This window comes from Furipterus horrens, unplaced genomic scaffold (genome assembly GCF_987537825.1).
Source record: "Furipterus horrens unplaced genomic scaffold, mFurHor1.1.pri manual_scaffold_5, whole genome shotgun sequence".
In the NCBI taxonomy this organism is placed as follows: Eukaryota; Metazoa; Chordata; class Mammalia; order Chiroptera; family Furipteridae; genus Furipterus; species Furipterus horrens.
The window spans coordinates 151736974-151761061 of record NW_028327175.1 but is presented as its reverse complement, the minus strand read 5'-3'; the positions used below and the strand labels follow the sequence as shown (position 1 = coordinate 151761061).

At 38.8% G+C, this 24088-nt stretch overlaps 1 protein-coding gene across 2 annotated transcripts in view; it reads left to right on the top strand.

The window, feature by feature from the left end:
* The window catches only part of ANK3 (ankyrin 3), a 501644-nt gene that overhangs the window by 166944 nt on the left and 310612 nt on the right, over window positions 1-24088 (top strand). Inside the window, exon 1 of one of the 2 annotated variants that reach the window (XM_090278066.1) lies at window positions 3230-3431. The exons of the other annotated variant lie outside the window; for it this stretch is intronic. Within the exon in view, the coding sequence (XP_090134192.1) occupies window positions 3318-3431 (114 nt within the window). The 5' untranslated portion in view covers window positions 3230-3317. Of the gene's footprint in view, window positions 1-3229; window positions 3432-24088 lie in introns of those variants that run through there. 2 annotated transcript variants of the gene reach the window in all.

Below are 24088 nucleotides of genomic sequence, written 5' to 3'. Positions count from 1 at the left end.
TTGCATTTTTGTACTAGTTTTATGCTGTAGTAATGCACAGACAGGAAATACTCTAAATGAGACTTGTTGCTTCTGGTAAGAAATCTGGAATTACTTTGGACAAAATTATGAGGAAACAATTAACAAGAGGAGTCACTTTTTGACATAACTTCTGGTGACAAAGGTGCAAGTGAGGCAAAGACCAGGACTCCTCCCGCGGCAGTGTGCTGGCTTTCAAACTGTGCTCACCCAGCCCACAACCTGGAGGAAGGGCCAGGGAGCCAGAAATCGGGGCTCTAGGACCCCGTTGTTTCAACTCAGCCAAGCAGCTCGGCTCTTATATTTATTATAATTGCCTTTCCTATAGGATTTACCCAAAGAAAAGTTTCTGTAGCTTATAGGAGTTTAAAGATCACTCTTTTAAATTACTTTGAAAAGATGGTTTCAGAATTCTTATACATGGAACTTTTAAAAACTAGAACAGATTTTTTTCTTTTTTCCTTGAGAGAAGTGGCTTAAGAATTGTTTTTCCATAACTTTCAGTTTTGACACTCCAAGCCAAGGCCATTGCCATCCTGGGCAAGTCCTGCCCATTACCCCTTCATGGCCAATGTCGGGGTAGAACCTGCTTTATAGAATTATTGACAGAACTGTCAATTCAGTTTGGGAGGAAAAAGAATATTTGTGGCTCTCTTGTGTAAATGTCTTCGTGTTGAGGATAAGGACACGGAGCCTGAGAGTTACCTGTCAGGTGCACACTGGGTAAGGAGAGAGGGACAAACTTTAGTAATGTAACAACCAAAATCCTGGGCCCATGGGGCTACCTTCCTTGGCAATGTTGCTCTTAAAAGTTTTTCTGGTTTAAAAATGGAGGACAAAGGCCCACATTTTTTCATAAGAAAGAAAACCTAAACAAGCTATTTCTTAGGAGGTTAACCACTTCGATGCTGCGAAATCCAATGAAACAACAACAAAAAATCATATTATGACAGCTTAGAAGTCGTAATGGATTCTCAACTTCTGAGCATTTTGGGAAGATAAAGAATTATTCTAGAGAAAAACGTGTTAAAAAATACCTGTGGCAAGAAAAAAAAAAAAAAAAAGAAAGGGAGGAAGGAAGGAAAAGAAACCTGGGGCCTGTTTTCCTAATTACCAACTACGCTTTGGCCAGTAGAGTTCAGTGGAAAAGTACAGCTTTGCCAGCCCCATATGGACAAGTTACCTTGATCAAGCATACTTATAAATATATTTTAAAGTATCATTAGTGTCTATAAAGGAAGGGAAACAGAAGTCCAGTGCCAGTGGGAAACCAGCCAGTTTTTTAGCTGGCTGCCCTCTTCAAGTTGCTGAAAATAAGGAAATTGTATGAATATTCCTTAAAAGTACAGGATGATTTTATATACAAAGAAAGCATACCAAAGTTTTAATTTTCATTCTTTTCTCTGTCTATTATTCTTACAGTAAAAAATCCTGGTTAAAAACAAACAAACACATTTTTACCATGAAGATCCCAATACAGTGTGTTGCTTTTGGATCTGAGCTCCATTTAATTCTGCACCCTCATTTCCCCTCCTTTTTGTCCAATGATGGCTTCATAGGCAATGGAGAACCGTTCTGGAATGCAATCTTCCTGAAGAGAGTTCTGTGGGGAAGCAAGCCCAGGAGCACCAGTACCCACAGTAGGCCCTCAGGAACCGTGTGACCAGAGTGGTTGTCAGCGAGGCCCAGGAGGAGTGTGCAGCTCACTGTAGTAGGACTGGAATGGCCGTGATCCCTGTACCATTCCCTGTCATCCCCTATCTCTGCCTGGCAGAGATTGTAAAGCACTTTACAAGTGGAATTACCTTCCTAACCAGAAATACAGTATGTAGTAGTTTGCAGGAACTCACACTTGGGGCTCTTTGTGAAGCAGGTGAACGGCAGCTCCACATCCTCACACAGCACCTTTGGACTTTTGCTTTGGCCTTTCACACGCTTTATCTGTCAGTCCTGCGAAGTCAAGTGCACTGATCCCCAAAGTTATGGACTTTGGGTACTGGAAGCATACATACTACATCTTTTCAACAAAACGTCATCTTTTTAAATTCTGCTTATTTTCTCGATAAATATAGGGTTTCTTACCAGGGCCCAAATGTTTTAGGTCTGGCCTAACATTTCAGCTGTTCCTTGCTAAAGCTGTTGAATGCTGTGTGTGTGTTTGCGTGTGTGTGTGTGTGTGTGTGTGTGTGTGTGTGTGTAAATAATCCCTGACTTATTAAATTTCTTCCAGTGCGTGCATCCTAGCAGAAGATACTCCAGCAGGCCTTGTACAGTGCTGCTGCTTCACTTCACATCATGAATATTCAGAGGCTGCAGTCATTGAGGACTCAGGTGGCAAAAATAGTAAGGTGATTGAAGTAAACCCTAACATGAAAGCCAATCTATATTTCAGTGACTCAGAAACCCTGGTGACTGCCCAGATCCCCCATTCTCTGACCCTCAGACCACACGAGGGGAGAGTCCTGGGGAACTCCTATGAATCAGGCATCTGTTCCATACACCAACATGCTCACGTCTTTCTGTATGATATGTTGTAATGAGCATGTTGTTTTTAAAAGACAACAGGCCCTTCTGTAGTCCTCGCCTGCAGAATGCATTTAGGCTGATAGTTCAGCATAAAGCGTGCCCTGTGGACACCAGCAATGCATGCATTGTTTGCCTCATGATGCAGTCAGAGCTCCATAGCAAAATTTAGTGTATTTTGTCAAATTTTATTTTATACATTTTGGCACCATCAGCAGTTCAGCTAAAGTAGGAACTGCTCCATTCTGTTACGGGTTAAATTATGCTCTGTGCAGATCTAGTGGTGATGCATAAATTGCAGCCCTGTCTTTTTTTCGAAGGATTCTAAAATAGGTTTTCAGAATTAGTGCTGGATTTTTGCTCCTGCATGTATGGTGACTCTTGATTTCTCTTCCTTCGGAGAAGCATCCTTTGCAGCATTCCCCCTTCTGAGGAATCACTTAGACACTTCCAGCTGGTGGCAGGGGACACAGCCATAACACAGCTTCCTCTGTCCCAGCTGTCTTTTTCACTACGGTAAATGCATTACAATGGCTGCACTCTTGTGTAAAGGTTCAGGCAGACGAAGGTGTAGGATGAAGTCTGGAAACCATCATTTGGGTTTTTAAAAGCTTCAGCTTCTACAGCATCTTTGCATTTTGAATGTCTTCCTGCTTCTAGTCAAAGGTTTCTCTCCAGTGATTGGAATGCTGCTGTAAGCCTGATTAGAGGTGCCTGAGGATATCACCTTTTACCAGGAAGCCCTGCGTGCTTGAGAGGATCTTTTTCAATGCATTATGGCTCATGCAGCCTCACAATTAAAGAAGAACAGGGATTTAGAAATCAATGCTGAAGAAGAGGCTGAGAAAAAAAGGAAACACCGCAAACGGTCCCGGGATCGGAAGAAGAAGGTAGCTATGTGTGCCAGAGCATAGATCTAGCCTGGCTTCTTTTTGTTTTAATTTCTTCCCAGCCTCTGTTAGAAGCAGTAAGGGCTATTTTTACATGCTGTGTGGAATGAAAATTGTGTGTGTAAATTGGGAACAGATGATACAATCCTATGGCCGCTGAACACAGCCATAGGACGGGCATGGCAAGAGAAGATTGTACCCTTTGTGGGGGTGATTGCAGTGCTGATGCGGAAGGAAGGTGCGCTTTCCCTCTACAGAGGCACCGGCATGCTTCCTTGACATAGAAAGGTGTGCAAAGGAGTTAAAAGTAGTTTCTTTCCAGCCCAGTCAAGGTTAAATGGACTGCGGTGACTTAGTTTAGAGGGAGAGGCCAGCGAGCCAGGCTTTGTACTTCGTAGAGGTCTGTCTCGTGGAAAAGGAGCTTTTGTGCTAGAACTATGTCACATGTGTGTGTTGCTCAGCCAGATCTGTGACCTTAAGGATGGAGCCGAAAAAGTCATTTCCTCCTCTGTGTGTGTGTGTGTGTGTGTGTGTGTGTGTGTGTGTTTCCTTTTGCCTCTTATTTGTATATGGTGCTTTTAGTTAGCTTGTGCAATGAAAATAAGCTGCTGGAAATAACTTTCTGTTAAACACAGCTAAAATCAGAGAGGCTTGTGTTTCTCTACTGGGTGAGAGTGATGAACTCGAATGCAGGAATTCCCATGACACGGCAGAGACTTGCATCCTTCAGCAGTGATTGCTTTAAATCAGAGCACCGGCATGGATCATCCTCTCCCATTATTCAAATGCAGGGCAAAAGCTAGGAATATTCTAGGTCAGTGGCATTTGATTACCTCCTGAGTGTTTGGGGTTGTGCCCTTAAATGTGACTCCTAGGTACCGACCCATGAGAGAGGCCCCGGAGCACTTTTTTTTTTCTCCCATGGCAGTTAATAAAAACTGATGAAAACTCAGTGATCTGAATACAGAAGTCAGGTCATAAACCATTTTTATGTCTCTTTGTGAGAATTCCCAAGAGAAAGATAATCTTAATTTGCTCTGAGCAGTGATGCATGTGCTCTCTAGATGACATGCAAATTTCATCCACTGTGTGTACGTCTCCTCGGGACTGATCATGAATATTCTTGGCGCCTTGGCCATTTTCTGTAAAGTTGGAAATCTATAGGAGACTCCTTCGCCTTTTGTTACGTGGCAGGCTTTGAGAGATTGAGTTTGGAGGGCTGCAGTTGCTTTGCTGCAAGATGTTAAATTTAGATAGTCCCGCCTTCAATATTCTTGTCAATAAACTTCTTGAATATATTTTCACAAAAGTTCAAACTTAGGTTAGGAAATTCTGTGCAGGCATATTTCAAAGCCCTGCACAGAAGGCCTGTTATCAGATTGCCATATTTTGCTAGGTTCTGGTTCTGGCATTGCATTAGGTTTTTCTGTGGGTAGGTTGCTATTGATTGCCCTTCCCACGCACCTCTGTCTACCCTCACCATGATAAACGGGCTTCTAAGAAACAAGGGGAAAGGCCCTGCATTAGATACAGTGTCTTCTTTACTGTTCGTGCTCTCTGTGAGAGTTGTCAGCTGAGCTAGGGTTATGTACCACAGGTTCCTACAGTAGCAGGGACAGGCCTGTGGCCTCTGTGCCTGGGCCCTGGCTTGACTTGGAAGCAAAATAGGACAGGAGTGGGGCAAATGGAGCTTCTGGACTCACTGAGCTGAAGCAAATGCTTGGTAGACCAAAGTGCTTTGTTATGAGTACAACAGAGTCTGTCCAACGTAAAGCTCTTAGCAACCAGAAGGGAACATAGAGAAATATCAATATCGCTATTGTCCATGTGCAAGCACATTTCAGTGTTTTGTTTTCAGGGCACTAGGAGTAGACCCAAAAGTGGCTTGCTGGATCCCACGTTCATAGCTGTTATACCTGTTTTCTTAACATAGTATAAGATGTATATTCCCTGCCCAAGCTACATGTATTAGAGAAGATTTACTATTCATAGTCAGATGATCTATGGATTTTTCATTGACTACATTTTATGTACAAAGTTAGGACTGAATTACTTGGAAGTTACACCCAAGATTTCTTTCAGTGATATACCATATATAACACTTATTCCCTACAAAGTGAATTGTTTAGACTTGGCATTTCTTTTTCCTACCTTTTTCTAAGATCCTAATTAAGGCTTCTGGACTACTTTGCTCATATTATAGGCCCCATGTCAATTGAAAAAGCTCCTCTTAAATATTTTATGTGTTATTATGGGGATAGATCCTCTTGCTCACATACATAAATTTCTTCTAGGATTTTTTAATTATGGAAAAACGTATAGAATGTCTAATTTATAAAAGAAGAGGTTTGGTTCATGGTACCCCTGCAGGTCAGGTTTGAGTAAGCCCAAGATGAAACTTTCTTGATTGTACCTACATGACACAGCATCATACAGTACAGGACTAAGGATTATAACCAGACTATAACATACATGTGAAATTAACATTAAATTCACATTTCAGCAGTTGTTTTTTTTTTAAACCCAATGAGTTACACATTTGGTCTATTATAAATATTGATAGCTATGAATAAGTGATTGCCAGTCCAAAAAAAGTGGGAAACTTCTAGAAGTTTATACTTACTTGAATTTTAATAATGAAATGTTTTATTCTTGGCACAACTTTAGTGTCAAAAAAAGATCTTCCTATTTGTTAAAAAGAAATGCATCTAGATGAATGAACCCTTAATCTTTTTATCACCAATTTTTCTGGTTTAAAGAAAAAATGTTGCAATGAGTATCTAGCTTAAAAGTTTCTTACTACTGCATTTACAGATCTCCTTTGCCCACACTTTCCATTGCTCTTCCCTGTTTCCGATATATTTTTCCGTTTTGGTCCCCTTTCCTCATGGGCTACTTAGGTTTGCAGTAAGTGGGAGGTGAGCACAAGGTCTGTGGAATGCCTCTTTTGGTTAAGAGTGGATCCATGCCCTCACTAAGCAACTTGCAGAGAGGAACTCTTTTATTTCTATCCCCTGCACCCAGCTGGGTCCCATTCTACAGATATTGGCCAGTAGATGGCCCCAGCTACCATGGACCCATGAGAGTTAGAAGTCACAAATGTTCTTCAGTCCCTGCACTTCCCTTGTTGCCACTGGCTTCTGGTGCCATGTTTCCTACCCGTTCTGCCCTCTTTGCATAAACTATGTTTCTGTAGTGAGGAGTTTTAGGATCATTTACCTTAATTTGTTCAATAAGTGTTTTCTATTATGTAGGTATGTATGTTTGTATATATTATGTCCTGTCAAAAATTTTTTTGAGGTGACCTTAGGACATTTATACTAAAAAAGGAAACATTTATGAAGTTCCCCTTTCTGTATACGTGTATATGAGTGACACAGGGATATCCTGGGATTGACAATTCTGTTATTGATGTCAAACTCATACAGCTATTCAGTGGCAGCAGGAATAAATATTCATTGCTTCATTTTTCAACAAACATTGAATAACTTCGTGGATCAGGCATTGCATTCATTGTTGGAGACAAAGCTGAACAAGGCATGGTAGTAACAGTACAGTAGCTCCCTGCAGAGGAAGGAGAAGGGTAAGCGCAGCATGAAAAAGGAGCTTATAGGAGCCCACAGAAAGAGCCCCAATTCAACTCATAAGGGCTCAGAGGAGGTTTCTCACAAAGCTTAGCCATAGAGGAGGGGTGGACAAAATAGGCAAGAGGAAGGGCGGGAATCCCATTCCTAAAGTGATGGAAGTAGAAGGAACATTGGTGTGTGGGAAGCAAACACTGTTTTGGAATACCTAGAGCCCAGGGGACACGAGTGTATGGCAGGAAAAATGGCTGAAAGGCAGTCAGAGGTGATAGAGTAGGGATTATCCTGCTCAAATGAGGCTGCAACTGGAACCGACTCAATGGTGGTGATAGGGAGAGGAGATGGAACAGCTTTATGGTTTAGAACCATCACTCACACATCAGTAGTGTAGGTAGCAACCAGGAAAGCAGTCAGGAAGTAGTGATGGTGATACAGACACAGAAATGCTGGAGGTCTGAACCAGGCAAAGACTGCCAGTGGAGAGGGGATGGTGCATACAAGGGATATTGAGGGGGAAGACTCAGCAGAACTTGGCAGTAGATTGTACGTAGGATGTGCGTGGGAGAGATCAGATTCTAGTGGAACTGCCAAAGTCCTGGCTTGAAGCAGAAGATGAAGAATTAAATGTCCTGGATTCATGACTTTACTCCCAGGACCTTTATTGACCATTTAAAATACACCAGGTAGGGTTTTAAATTGCTTTGTAGGTGGAGGCCTGTTTAATCTTCACAACAACCCTACAAAGAAAGTGTGTTTATCCCCATTTTACAGATGAGGGAACCAAGGCATACTCCTTTAGGCTGTTCCCTCAAATTTGCCCCAGTAATCATTGGTGGAGCTGAGATTTCCATTTGAATACTCTAACTCTCTAGCTTGTGGTCTTAACTACTATACTGTACAGTGTAAGTAGTTAATGTTTTCACAGCTATAATCCAAGTGGAGTTGACTCAGATAATCATCTAGACATATGGAAACTATTTAAATCATAGGCTACCTCCAAATAACCCAGGAAGTAATGTGTCCGTTTTTCTTAACCCCTTCAAATATATTCTAATGTTTAACCTTAAAATTTTCTTTATTTTTTTCTTTTGGAAAATGAAATAAAAACTACCAACAACAGAACTTCAAATCCTCAGAGAAATGTTACTGTAATAACAATGCAACAGTGTTGTGTGCTTGCTGTATACCAGCAATGTGCAGTGATTCCCTTGGATTATCCTGTCTTTTTCTCACAGCTTCTCTATGAGGCAGGTATTATTTTCATCCCCATTTTTCATAGCTAAAAGCAAGACTTAAAGAGAATAAATAACTTGCCTGAGGTCATACAGCTAGTAAGTAGTGGACCAAGACTCAAATTTGGGTCATTGGACTTTGGGATCTGTATTTAACCACTGGGTTTATTGTAGTGAAACTCTAGTCTCTTTTAGGATTAACGCATTTTAAGGATTTTAGAATAGATTTCAGGAGATGTGAACTACTTTGTATTATTTCTAGTTAGAGACTGTTGGTGCTTCCTGACATTTTACTGGCCCTCCCACGCCTACTTACTTAGGTACCTATGACACCTGTGGTGTAAGATGCCAGGCAGGGCAAGGTTTTATACGTGAGCCACTGGACTTTTGGGAGAGAAGATTGTGTGGCTCCATATGAGATAAAGGGAACCACTGTTCCCTGTTCTGCCAAGCACGTAGAGAAACCAGGCTCCCTAGAGATCTGGAGTCTATCAACATACTTGATATTCTACACTGTAATTATGTGTTTACATTATATGTCTCACCCATGAGACTATGAGCTCCATGAGGCGGAGGTGGTATTGTAATTATCTACTACCATACTGGGGCTTGCAGAATAGTAGGTGAGTGGGAGGGTAGGTGGTCTAGAAGAGGGAGGGGATGGGTGGGTGGATGGATAGATGATTGGATGGATGGATGAATGGACAGATAGATGGATGATAGAGACAGTATAATGCAGTGATTAAAAGCGTAGACTACAGAGTAAGATTGTGTGAGTTCAGGGGCTGGTTCTGTCACTTAACAGGCTTGACCTTGGGGAAGTTACTTAACTTCTTGGTGCCTCAGTCTTTTCACCTGCAAAATGAATATAATAATACTATGTAATGAGCCACAGGTGGTAATGAGATTTCATTAAATTAATATTAGGCCAGTGCTTGGCACAAGTAAGAGTCATATGGTGATAGCTGTTGCTGTCATTGATGTTCATAATGAAGAGAAGAATGAATGGACTGTTTCCAACCTCAGGCTTCAAGAGTTGTGCTAACAAGTCAACTCACTGAAGCTTGCGGGGTGGGGGCGTGGGGTAAGCTCCCTAGGAGTACATCTGGCTGCTGCCTTGTTTGTTCTCTTCCACCATTTGGAAGAGGGTGGACTGAAGAAGGCTTAGGTCATTCATAGGAATGGTTGTAAACCTTTGTCCTTTGATGTTCCATGATATTCAGGTATAAGGAAGCAATTAAATAAAACTTGTCAGGTGACTGGTTCTCTGTGCTCTCTTACTATCATAGTACATTTTTACTCAATAAAGTTATGTTTTCACTTTTTAGAGACTAGTACTTTCTTGCTCTTGACCAATTACCATTATATCCAGTACAAGATTTTTTTAGATGTAAATTATATATTGATTAATGTCTAAATATGTTATTTTAAAATTTTGTGTTTGTCTTGCCACTGTGACATACTGTAGCTACTGAACTGTTTCTTCATTACTCTTCAGGCCCATAATCTTTTCTGTCTCTTAATTTTACTCTGGCAAAATGATGTGTGTGTGTGTGTGTGTGTGTGTGTGTGTGTGTGTGTGCGTGTTTTATTGAATCTCAATATAGAAAAATGTTAGCTTTTTATAGTTATGCTTAAGGAAAAAGATTTGGCAATTCTTCATTTTCTTTCTAGTTATACTATTAGAAAAGTTCACATTAATCATTTTATTTTTCCTGCATCTATTCACTTAATAAAAATGTGTTGTGCATCCTCATTGTACCTGTTCCGGGACTGGTAATATAAAGAATAGGACCTATAGGCTCATCTACCTGCCCTCTTTTGGATTCTGCTTGTACTACTCTGTTACATAGCTAGGTAGGGGTAAAGGAAAAAATGAAAGAAATATTTGATGGGCCTCCTCTGTGCCCTTCATATTCCTCACCTTACTTGAATTTATGTTAGCACTATGCCATAGTGTTATCCACATGTATAGAATCATTTGCCTAAGTTTAAGTTTGCTATGTAACTTGCCTCAGTCACAGAAATAGTTGGTCTTAGAACCAAGGTCTCTGTGGGGTGAAGTCTCTTGCTTGGGTCATCAGAACCTTTACAGGACAGGTTTTTAAAGAGAGGATCTTATTAATAGAAATCTGTGGTGAACTCTTATTTCAAGAGAAAAATCGTCACTTTTGGAATGTTACAAGTTAAATCATTTATTAATGGGAATTTTATAACTTAGTCATTTAAATTTAACTGCAAAATATAAATTTTATATAAATCACTACACTTAAGTTAGTGTACTTTTACATTTGAAATAATGTTTAAAAGGAATCCAGTCACTGAGACAAAAGCCAAAATTGTTAGCTTATATCTTTTGATTGATATATAGGCTAAATTTTGAAGGAGGGTGTCTAAATACAGTGTTACTCTTTGAATTATATGATTCAAATGTTGATCCAAAGAAATATTTGTGTAGACAGGTAGCACTTGAAAACAAGCCATCTACTATAGTTTTACCCAAATTAGTGTTTCCAATTTGTATAAATTAAAAGTAGAAGAGTTGAAAGCAAAGCAATAGAAACCAACTGTGAATCTTTTACACATAGTTTAGGTTTTCCTGGAGCTTATCCCATTCACTGAAGATTATGCTGCCCTGGGCCCAAAGTGGGGTCACAGAATGGAATGGCTCATCACTGTCAGATATGAAAGCTGCTTATATCTATAGATTTCAATTTAGATTTAGGTATTTCCAGTTATTTCTCAGTCATAGGCAACTTTCTACTAATTAAAATCATATCAGTTCTGCTTCAATTTAGATAAATCCCATTAAAGTGGGTAGAATAGAGACTGGCATTTATATCTGCCAGGCCTATAGCTTGCCTTTTTGCATAACAAAGGCCAGCTAGAATAGGGAAGGGAACTTGACTGGAAAGGGTTGGAAGGAAGAAAGTTCAAGATTTTCTAGCAACTAGAAGCTAGTGACTGAAAAACCTTGTAATGTCAACATTATGAACAACATTATTTTATCCTTCTGAAATACAGTTTGCTAAGAAGTCTATACAATTGAAGAGAGTATAGAAACATGGTAGTTTTTGTTTAGTAGAGGGTTAAAACCATTAGCAAAATCAGGCACACAAAACATACAGTGGGTCTTCAAATAACACTGTCTTGTTATAACACTGATAGACTGTCATAGGAACTTAACTCTTGTTCATATCAATTTGCCTATGGTAAAATTGATTTCCTTATATGTTGTTTTGCTTCAAGTCTTAGTACCTGTTGATGATCAGTGAGTACAATCATGGTAGTGGACAGAATGGGCTTTGGGCCTAGATGGGTGTTCATATCACAGCTATGACTTACTAGCTTTGAGCTTGAGTTTCCATGTTGGTCAAATGGAGATATTAGTCCTTTACTGGCTTGCATATTGTAAGGAGTAGAGATACTATAGAGGCATAAAGGGAGTACTTAAGGGCTTCCAGCTTCCCTTCCTCACAGTATGGGCTGTCAGAAGTAATCAAGTGACTAGCCAACCAGGAGGGAGAGAAAACAAAGGAATGCCTCTAAGAATGTTTACACTTAGTAAGCACTTGGATAATTATTTGATGAAATTTTACTAATAGACTGGCATCCTCAAACAGCCCTTTGAGTCCTGCAGTTTAGCTCTTTGCAAACTTTTCCCACACTCTCAGGGAATTAAATCTGACATTTTGAGAAACTCATATGTTAAATACATTTTCCACTCATTAACACTATTATTAATTAGCTTCTCTCAGCAGTTTAAATGATAGCCCAGGTAGACACTGGAGAAAGTTTAAGAACCATATACACAGATAGAAGAACTATCGAGTCATTTTTTTTAACAAACCATTGGCAGATTGGTGCATAAACTTTAAATATTTATAAGAGAAAAAGTACCTACTTGGGATGAATGAAACAATCTTTACAGCATAGTTTTTATATTCTGGGGGGAAAAAAATGTTACTTGTACAATATATCTACAAGATATGTACATATACTGTTACTAACCAATTTATCACCTTTCCTAGGTAGCATTACCCCTAAAAAGGTAGTGTTACAGTTTCAGGATCGGTAGGGACTGAGGGAAGAGTGAATAACCTGACCAATACAGAGTCACCACATTTTATATCTAGTTTCAGGACCCAAGTGGCCTGTTGACTCCCTTCTTTTACAAGCACATTCCCTTCTCCTTACTTCCTCAGACTGCCACTTGTGAAGCCTTCTACAAGTTTCAATCAGACACAACAGATTACCCTGCCCCAGACCAAACTGCCCACTTCAATAACTTCCCCTTAGAGTAGTGCCTCAACACTCCATTCACCCCAAACCAAATAGAAAGACTAAATCCAAAACCTGGACATCCCTCCTTCAACATTTTTAATATAGGCTCTGTAATTTTTCACTTTTTAAAGGAGATCAGTACAGTGAGATACCCAACAGCAAAAGTATATGGAGCAGAATCTACCCTTTCTTTATTGAGCTAAAATCCATTGAGAAACTACTGAGGGATAGGCACACTACCAAATGCTTTGAGTAAATTATGGTATTGAATCCTCATGTATGTGTGGTGTTATCCTGATTCCCTGGCAGGGAAGTTAGACTCTGAAAGTTTCAGCAAGCCCAGCATGTCACAGTGAGCATAAGTGTAAAGCCGGAGTCCAAGCCCAGGTCACTCTGATTCCCAGCCCAGTGTTTGTTCTTCTACTGCTCACCCTTCACTCATTCCCAGCCACACCCGGATCTCTCCCAAGTCACTGCTGAGAGCATCATTTACACAGAATACAGGGCTCCATGAGATGAATCTTCCCTAGGCCATGAAATGCCATGCTGAGATTTCTGCCCCTAGAGAATTCTTAAATGAATCTTTGTGATTTCTCTCTTCCCTGCAAAAGAAAAGTATGCAATGGGGCATGGAGGGTAGGATGTAATAAATAAATTTACTTCAAGTCACTTTTACTTCATGTATTTACTTGAAAGGCATCCTACCTTAACAGGATCATAATCATAATCATGTTAAAATAAATGTGTGCATAACTGAATCCCAAAATGTTTATATTTTCTAAGGATAGACAGTGATATCATTTTGTGTTGGCTGATTGCTTGGTTTTTAAAATAAGTATATTCCCACACGTTTGCTGATGACTTCCATTTTATGCTTGTCAATTTTATAAAAAAACTGTGGAAGAAGCAGGTTTTACTAAATAACTCACTGAGGGCTTCAAAACATCTAATTTTTGGATCCTAGATTAGATATTAAAATACAATTTGTAGAATTTAACCCAATATCAAAAAGCTTTTTCAGCTGATGACATAGATAAAATATTAAAATTCTTTTGACATTATCAGGGTAGGAAAGATCTCTTAGGCCTTCTAAAATAATACATTTTCCCCCTCTTGACACTAAAAACAATGAGTAAAAAACTAATTTGGGGACAGGGGTTGGCTAAAATTGGAGTCTCAGTTTGACTCAATAGGAAATCTGCTAGCAAATGTTAGGTTCCATTTATAATAAAAAAAAAAATTGGTAGATGCCAAAGGCTGTTGTCTCAGTTAATATTTAAATGAACCCTCTTAGTTTTATTGTCATTTTGCAGATAATATTAAGGTTTAGAATTTGAATTTCAGTAACAGTGAGCCAAAAAACAGAGCTTGAACCCATGATTATCAAACCTAAGGCTTCTCGCTCCCACCCTGCCTCGTTTCCCTCTTCTGCTTACAGATTATTTACTGGTTGTTTAGGATTCTTTCATTTGGAAGGGATTTTAACTTTTACTTTTCATTATTTTCTGATTAGTTTTTAAATTACTTTTATGCCTCTCTTCATTAACAATGTTATTTTTCATTTGTTTTATGTGATAAATACCTGACAAGAAATGCTTTTTAAACAATGATGCATGACTTAAGCTCTACAGTTTCATCTCCAAATGGTACATGGGGACGTTAAGTATTATTGCAAAGCACAGAGCAATTTTGAATCAGGTACAAAAAGACCATAATTGACTTTGGCACTGTGGATTTATAGTAGCCTAGGGAAGAGACATTTACCAAAGCTACAACCTTGAACAATGCATTGTGTTTTCTATTAGTAAATCCCAGGAATGTCCAGTCTCATAATTTCTGGCCACATTCCTGCTCCTCGGCTGGTTAGGGGTAAAGAGAAAGGATGTGCTGGAAGGTTCTGAGGTCATACTGTCCACTGTTCACTCCCTCCTCTTCAAGGACCTGCTGTCCCTCTGTGCAGTAGTAACTTGGCCACTGCAATTTGACTCAGTAATATAGTGAGTGTATTTACTGAGCTCTGTCAACACTCAAAATACATTTGCCTGCCCTTAAGTAACAGGAAGATAACCATATTGGTGTTGAAAAATGCTGAGTGCAATTAATTTCTTTCTTTGAAGAATGGCCATTGTTAACGATCCTTGCTCACTGTGCCTTCTAAGCAGCAGTCATTCTTTGCCACCTAAAAATAAATGGTTTCATTATACACATTTATTCCAGGTAGAATTAATATATTAATACTGGGTAATTCAGGCATATGAAATTCACATATTCACTTGTCTTTATTAGTGTAGACTTTGCTATCCTGATAACCCTCCAGTCTGATTCATTTCAAAAGGTTTTGATTGTGCCCATCTTAGCTGAAACTGCATCTTTGAGGGTGACCACAAATACATTTAAAATGTGTTTTCCCTGGTGACTGCATTATATATAATCTGGTTTTGATTTTTCCCAGACATTCATCTGCTTGCTGAATTATTGCACTGGTTAAGGTGCTGTGCTTCTCTCTTGCCCCACTGTGTGTGAATCAATATCTTGGTCTTCCTCTGAGTTTTTTATGGAAAAGCCTCATCTTCCATGGGTTTTTACTCATTTATTTCAGTGGGTTTTCCATGGGATAAGACTAAAATAATTATATAGCCATCCATTTGGCATCTGATAAGGCTTACCTTTTGGTTTTCTGGTGGATTAGTTAGGATTTTGTTTGCATGTCAGGTAGTGAGGGTGTTTGTAGGTGCACTTGGCATTCTCGGCTTTGATCTGCTTTCCCAGAGCATCACTGCAGCTTTAGTGGAAACTAAATTATTAATACGATCTGTGCTGTGCCTGCACAGGGAACTTAGCCCACCCCTTTTTAAGTGCGGCTGGGGATTTCTGAAATAACGGGAAAAGTTACTTCTGGAGGCTCTGTAGAATGAGCAAACGGGCCTGGGCATGAGCTATGAAGTCACAGAGGCAAGAGTTTGAATCTTGTTACTGTCATTCTTTGCTGTGTAGTCTCACATTGTTTACTCAAGAACTCTGAGCCTCTGTGTCCTCATCCGTAATAACACTGATTGCAAAGAAATGTTATAAAGACAAAATTAATCAATTAATCGAGCATGAAGTTTCTGGCACAGTATAGTAATTCAGCAAATGTTATGAATTCCTCCCACTTCCCCACTTTTTCCTCTTTCCATTGTCCATTTGCGAGAAATGAGAGTTTGTTTTATGCTCAGCATACTTAGAGTTGTCAGTTAAAATTGGGAAAGTAAATTTACTAAAGTTAATTACACCTAAAAATAAAATATATAGGTGTACATAGAGAAAAAAATATATATTTATATACAATTTAATAATTATATATACACATGTTACATATACATATGTGTGTGTGTATAATGTGTGTATACTTATACACACACATACCAAATAAGACAGTTAAACCCAGAGCCAAATTTCTGTTAATTTCCATTAGAAAGAATGTGGTACAGGGTGTGGATATGCTCAGGTCCTATGAAGATAGAGTGGTTTTCCCAAGCTCACTCAATACAGCTCTAGCCTATTCTATAGCACCCCACCTCCAATGTGTGTGTCTCCGTGATAGATTTTCTAAATAGGGAAAACTAGCCCTTTTTTCGCTAACAAGGTCTTAATGGAGTTACCTTCGCATTCCCATTAAAGGTCTCCCACTGGCAGCTGCTCCTGGTCTTTGAGAGTAAAATTCACTTAGAGGAAACTACTCAGCAAAAGTTCAGTTTTAGTGACTCTCCCAAGAATGCTTCCAAGGCAGGCTGTGATATGTATTTCCCAGGGACAATTAAAGATAAATAGGCAAACCACAGACAGACAGGTTTTCTTGCTAAATAGCACCATCCAAAGGAGACTTCTTTCAAAGCTTTTTTTTTTTTTTTTTTCAAAGCTTTGACGGTATTAATATCTGTTGTGTCATTTTACTCCCGGCTTGATTCCTTGTAATATCCTAAGGCATTCTGTGAGTTCTCTTACCTTAGTTTCTCTCACTGCATAAATAATTGATGTCCATTGTAGGTACAACTTTCAACACAGGGAGGCTAAAGGTCACCCAGATAAAGCATTGCTATTATCATTTTGAAGTATATTATTCCAGTGTCTTTCTATATATACCCATTTTTCTTTCCTCACTTCCCTTCTCTTCCTTTTCTTTCTCTTTTCTTCCTCCTCTCTTTTGTTCTTCCCTTTTTCCCCCCAAATTAAGAGTGAAATAATAGTGTCTCCTGTTTTGTAACCTCATTTTTTCCTACTGAACGATATAATCACATATGTCCATGCCAATAAATATATTTTTATTTAAAAAAACCTGTAGTATTCTATATCATGGATGTACAAAAATGTATCCAACTGAGTTTTTATTTTTTAATATTTAGTTCAATTTGTGTGTGTGTGTGTGTGTGTGTGTGTGTGTGTGTGTGTGTGTGAAAACAGGGCACAAAGGATGGTGGGGCATCATGTTTTGCCTAAACCACTGCACTCTCATTCTCTTCTCTCCTTATTTCTGGTGATGCCTTAGCATAGCGTTCCAGGCTTTCCATTCTTGTGGGAGAGCAGCATTTATTGTACAATCTCATTTGCCACAAATCCACTAGTCGGCCTTAGTTCTGGTCAGAATGACTTTCCTTTCACCCTTTCCAGAATGCACCCCTGCTTTCCCACCATTACTCTGTGTGGGGCCCTGCCTGCCTCGCCTCACTCTCCATTCTCCTGCCCGCTGTTGGGCACATCTCCAGTCCCACCTGGGACACTGGTTTCTGCAGCTGAGAGTAATTTCTTTCCTCCTAACTATCATGACTATTTACAACTATTTGTATTTATTAGGAAACTTAAGATAGTGTAGTCCTTTGTATTTGAAGACCTCTGGATGAAAAAGATCACAAGTCTTGATCTGAATGTTGGCAAGGCCCGCAAGTTTACCACTTCAGCCACTTTTTCCTGACATGGTAGTATGGAGAGGGCTTCCCAGCTCCAATATTTCCCTGGTGCTCCCACTGGATTATACCCTCAATAAAGTCCTTGGAGCAGGCACACTCTGGATTTCTAGAGTGTCCTATTCTAGGCGCCCTTGACACTGTCCTATGAAATGAATAAATGACAGTGGCTACACAGCTCTGCTCTTTTCCCCCACCAGGCTTTGTTGATGAATCTGAGGTTCTTTTAGGACCATGGCTCTCAACTGGCAAGAGAAGAGGCTGTATCATATCCACCAGGGGATAGTGTCACCAACCAGCCTGCTTTGTCCAGGACTGAGGGATCTCTCAGGATGCAGGATCTTCAAAATCAGGACAGCCCTTCCCTTCTCCTCAAGATAATATTCGGATTGGTGGAATATGGTTGGGGGGGTTGAGGGGCTGGGGGGCACCATACAGAGCAAGTGAGAAGTCCTCTCTGCCACCTGTGTCTCCATCTCTCTCTGCTTTGCTTTCTTTGACAGCTTGACTTCCATTTCTGATTATGCTGTTGCCCTTTTTCCTCTCGGAGTCCAAATTTATCAGTTTCCAGTATTATCAGTAGATGTCATTTCTCCCTCAGTTTTCTGTCATCTCTTGACTGTGGAAGCACAGTGGAACCTTCCACATGCCATGCCATAGCACATATAGGAAAAGTATGTAAAATTTAGCTTTGGGCAACAATATCTGCTTTCATTATATAGGGTCTCATTGAGGACCCAATTACTTTGCTTATCTCTTTCTGGCTCTTTAACTCCCTGGATCATGTGTTTTACTCACATTTTTGTTTTGATTATTCCCAACTTTAAATCATTGTTTCCTCCTTCCACCTACCCCACCTGAGCCCAGGAAGGGACATGTCCACCTTCCACCAGTTTCACCCCTGAAAAGGCCCCCTGGCCTGGTCACCACCCACCAGTGGGCACTTTACCACTTCCCAGTTGAATTCTCCCTTGGTTTCTCATGTCTTTGTCAGCAGAAATTCAGGAAATGTTTTGATGGGGGCCACTACACAGCTTTATAACTCAAATGTTATATGTACAAGAGACTCACATTGTATTCAGATTATATGCTTGAGATAACACATATGATTTCAAATTGTTTTACAATGAACACTGGGTGGAAAAATCCACTGATCCTGCCTCCATGTTTATACCAATTACTCAGATTACATTTAATGTATTAGTATTGACGTTTATGGACTGCAGTTTAAAATATATGATTTGATCACTTTATTAGAGTAAATGAATGATTTTATTTTAAATAAAACTGTAGAAACCTAAATTTAATCCTGTAGTGCTTATGTAAAGGACAGATGCATCAATTTTGAAGGGCAGAGTTGTGTGGAAAATTCCCAAAGAGAATCTAGAGTCATGAAGTCTTTGAGGTGGAAGGGACCTTCGAGGTCACCGAGCTGGGCCCTCTGCAGGGCCTGCCTGCCCTGGACAAGAGCTATATGAATTGCTTATAAATTGCCTGTGCTTGGGTGTGTCCTACCTCTAAACATAGCCCACCCTGTTTCCGGAGAGCTCTAATTGTTAGAATAGACTCTTATTTTGAGACTAAATCTAGCACCCATATGCCAGCTATCTGTATAGATGAAAATAGTGCTGTGTCTTTGCTGCATCTTCTCTCCAAGCAGAATGCTCCTTGTTTCTGTAGCCAGTTCTCATAGGACATAGTAACAAGGACCCTTTAATTTCCCTCTTAGCTGTCCAGCAGTACCCCAAACTGACATAGTATGTATTGTGTGTGTGGATTGTCCAGCTCAGAATATATTGATATAGCACAGCCTCTGCTGTCGCCACAATTGGGGCCAAGGTCACAGTGATTTTAGGCAGAAGTCAGTATTCACTCCCTTTTCATGGGAACTTTGTTTCTGTTTACATAAGGGTTTTATCCTTGTTCTTTAACTTTTATATTTGTCTTTTGCTTGGCATTAAATACATACATTTCAATGGTAAATACATCAGAATATTTATAAATAGCAGCTAAGTATAGATTTATAAAGATGCAAAAGCTTTGACCCCTCTAATACTTAAATTCTGTATTTTCCATTGTAATTTCTCCCATTATTTTATCCCTTATACTTAGAAATTATTTTTTAAGTAATTATTAAGGATCAATCTTATGTCCTGAATTCTTCATCTCTTTCTCTGCATGCCTACTGTCCATACATTTTTGTTTCTCTTTTCATTTCTTATCTTCATTATCACAAAAATATTCACTAGAATTAACTAGAACAGATGGTACTACTTCAATATTAATTACATACCAGAGAGCAAAAAATTAAGTAATATGTTAAACTTTATCAAAGGTTGATTTTTTTAAAATGTATATTTCAGATTAACCAATAGGTAAGCAGCTGACTTTTTAGAGATGAAATTTTATGGACTCAATCCTAAGAAACTAAAGCATGTGGAATTATTTTGACAGAAAAATTAGCCAATAATAGGGACACAAAAGGAACAAAATTCTGAAATATTTGTTGTTCAGTGAATAGGAAACACACATATTATTTTGAGTTGACAACATTTCGGTTCACCAAATATTTATATGTCTTGTAGATACAAAGAGAAATAAGACATGCTTCTAGTCATTTGGAAACTGGTAGTTTAAGGGAGACAGACAAGTTTAAAAGAATTAAAATAGTCTTACACAGTAAGTTCTTAATGTCATTGGCAGGTTCTTGGCAACTGTGACTTTAAGTGGAAAGATTTACAACAAAACCAATTTTTACTATAGACTAATTGATTATAAACAAGAGTTTAGTTCCTATGGCTTTTATTTATTTATTTATTTTTTGGTTGTAAAAACACCACCAAGCTTCTAAATAAAGACTCAAAACACTTCTAATAGTAAACACTGAAATAAATGTGAACTATACATAGATTTAAGAAAGATGAATAAGAACAAATAAGATAATTCTTTTCCAACCTGATCATTCTAGGTCAGGGTCACAGGTGGCTGGAGCATATTTCAGCAGCTCAGGGTGCAAGGCGGGACCCACTCTGGACACGACACCCTTCCCTTGCAGGGCCACTCACAGCCACACTCAGATGAGGACAATGCAGACACACCAGTCCATCTCATGGGCACATCTTTGGGATGTGGGAGGAAATCAGAGTGCCCAGAAAAAACCCATGTAGACATGGAAAGAACATGCCACTCCACACACAGTGGCCCTGGCCAGAACTGATTATTTTCATTGAGATTGAATAAAACATTATTTCAGGTCCTTCTGTAGTTGATAGAGAAAATGTATATAAAGTGAAATGGAGTACATATGAATGGGCACATCCACTAGGCCGGAGGTTAGAGTGATGGGGACACTGCCCTAGCACCTGAAGACCTGGAATGTAAGCAGAAGGCGTAGAGAACACAGAAAAGCTTGCAGAAGTGGGATTGACAGGACATGATGACTTACTGTGGGGGTAGCGGGGAGGAAGGAGCCCACCAGGATGTGTCAGAAATGTCGGATGTGACTATCTGAGGGGCTGGTTACATACACCTTGTATTACAAAAGGAACACAGAGGGATTGGCTGACATGTGTGTAACGTGTGTCCCCTCTCTTCCTTCTGCTTTCCCTTATTCCTGTAAACTATTAATAACATTTTTTGCAAAGTAAGAAATGTTACTTTATGTTGACTCTTTAACTTGGATTTTCAGTACCAGCTCAAAAAATGCCAAAGCTCTGTACTTGGAATACCCTAGAGAACAGAAATTCAGTGAGTTGAAAAATACGAAACCTGGAGAATCATTACTGAATTATTTTGAGAAGTGTTGAAGGCATTTCTTTTTGTCTAAGCTGTTGCTCATTGGGCATGATGAATTTAGAAATGCTAGTGAAAAGGCATCTAAGTTTTAGATTTATGGCAATCTACAGGATAAGAACAGTGATGTCGTATTCATGCCCTCCCATATACTATAACTATTTGTTATAGTCATAAGGAACCCTTTTAAACAGTGACATTTTTTAATGTATCCTTCCAGTTTGTGAGCAATAATTTTATAGTGACTTTTTAAAATTGGAAAGTAGGAAAATAGAAGAAAATCATCCATAGTAATCTTCCTGATCATTTTATACAGTCTATTTCTTACACATAACATTTCTAAAAGTTTAATTTTAAGAAGTTTAGAGAAATGAAAAGAAAGTATCTTGAAAAACAATTTAGAAGAATAGTTTTTCTTTACAAATATGTTCATTAACAAAAATAGGCATGGCTATACTTGTGATATAAGAATACCCTGAAAATTGGTCAAACTGGCTGTAAAAAACATGTACTAGATTTAACTTTTCTGAAATGTGCTTTTATTGCAAGAATAGTTCAAGTTTGAAGATGCGTTTTAAAGAATTCTCCAAAAATATAATACACACAGTATATCTTTTATAAGACATGTCTGGAAAAGCATACATAACATTTTGATGAAAAATGATGCTTTAATGTTAAAGCCTGAATTACCAGGAAGGAATGCCTTTATCCCAGAATGTATGAGATTAATTTTTTCTAATGCTTCTTATATGTATGTGTTCATCTCTGTATGGTACTTTTTATTACTGAAATTAATTTTAATACAAAAAATGTACAGCCAAAGTCCTGATTTTAAAAGTCACTTGAGATGTTTTCTCTCACTGTGGTAATGTTGATTATGCCACCAGCTGAACACACATTTGTGTTAATTTGTCTCATTTCACTTTCAGTTTTTAATAATGGTTGTTTTACACACATGTAAAATATTTGTTTCCAAAACAAAATATGCAAAGCAATTTAGCTTCTAGCTCTGTCCCCTCTTATCTCTTATAAGTTTCTCTCTTAAGAAGCAAGTACTGTCATGCTTTATTTCATAGATGAGGAAAAGGAGGTTCTGAAAGGTTAATTTACATGCCTCAGGTCACATGGTTAGTAGTAAAAAGAACTAGAATTGGAACCTGCATTTCCAGAAACCTTCAGATGTCTGTCTGTGTTTTTAATTTCATTAGCCTGACAAGTGTATATCAGTATTTTCAGTTATTAATTCTAGCAGAAATTAACAGACATCTAATAAGAGTTTAGTTGAGAGTCAATGTAGACAGAATGGGAGAAAACAGTCCAGTTTGTTGGGCTTTTTTAAAAAAGACAAAACAAGTCTGTTACTGCTTGATGCAGTACATAGTTCTATTAACAAGAAGTTCTGTGGATAGGTGTAAAATATATGATGGCCCTTGACAACATGAAGGAATTCTTTTAAATTAGAGTAATTATATCTTGATGTATCTGTCTTTGAGATCTGCTCTCCAATTATAATAAAATGAGACACACACATATTCTATGGAGAGAAGGCTTCATAGACTCTATCTTTTGTGCATTAGACCACAGCTGGAGCGTTTATTTCAAATGAGGCTGGGAAGTCCCAAGGTCCCCTGTGTCATGGAGAGTGTAACAGGAATGCCTGGCCCAGAATTTTAGCTTGAATTTGCAATTTAATGTACAGCTTTTAATTGCACTATCAGCAATATTTACTTTCATCTCATAACAATAAACTTTTTATGATAATGACTTAGTTAACTGTGGCACTAAAGCAGAGACAGGTGGTACTAGGCGTCCCTTGGCTTTTATGTAAACACTCAACAAAAGGCATTCTTTTTATTTGTCTTACAATTATATGTCCAGAAAATACTGAAAGGAACTCTGTCTTTAGAATCATACTATTTTGTAATGTTTCCAGGGAGATTTTTTTTTAATTAAATTTTAATTTACTCCAGTCAGATGCAGTGATTCTAAGTGTATATTGAATCAGTTTTGAGAAAGGCATAGTTGTTTAACCCATTCCCCCAGCAAGATAGATTATATTTCATTGCCCCCAAAAGTCCCTTCATGCCATTTTCCAGTCAGTACCCCCTCCTCCCCTGGAAGAAGCTAGTGTTAGGAATTCCAGCACCATTGTTGAACCCTAGATTCTCCTGTGTCAAAGATGTGTCTTTAAAACTAGGTACTCCTTTTAAGGAGTGTTTCCCCACTCCCAGAAGCATTCCGAAGTATATGCATAGGGCAAGAATGGGGATCTACAACTTGGCCACATAGAATTTCCTGGATTGCTTCTAAAATGCATTGGAATATGCTCAGTGTTAAATTGTTATGGAAAGAGAAGCCAGTTCATTTCCAACCTCTCAAAAAGATTTCAAGTAATTTTATTTCTTGCATTTTCATTTTAATTTGGCTCTATTTTAACTTCTACTTGCATAAAAGAAATGCCATCAATGCTTTGTGACTTTACCTTGAGTTTGTGTGGTGTGTATACCCTCTGAGTAGAATAAGTGATCATCTAATGGAAATTTAGTAAGAATGATCAATAAATGTCATCCCCCTGAATGTACAGAAACAATGTTTGCTTTGGTCCTGTGAGCCTCTGTGGGGTAAAAGGAGAAATGTTCTCACATCTATTTTTCTACTCTGGGGCTGGGTACCATTGCCTCAGGGGTGAGGCTCTGTCATTTGGTTCTCATAGTAAACAGAGTACTTCTGTTACCTCCCTTGGAGAAACTGTGTGTGTGTGTGTGTGTGTGTGTGTGCATGTGCGTGTGTGTGTGTGTGTTGAACATTCCATATTATCCCTAGCG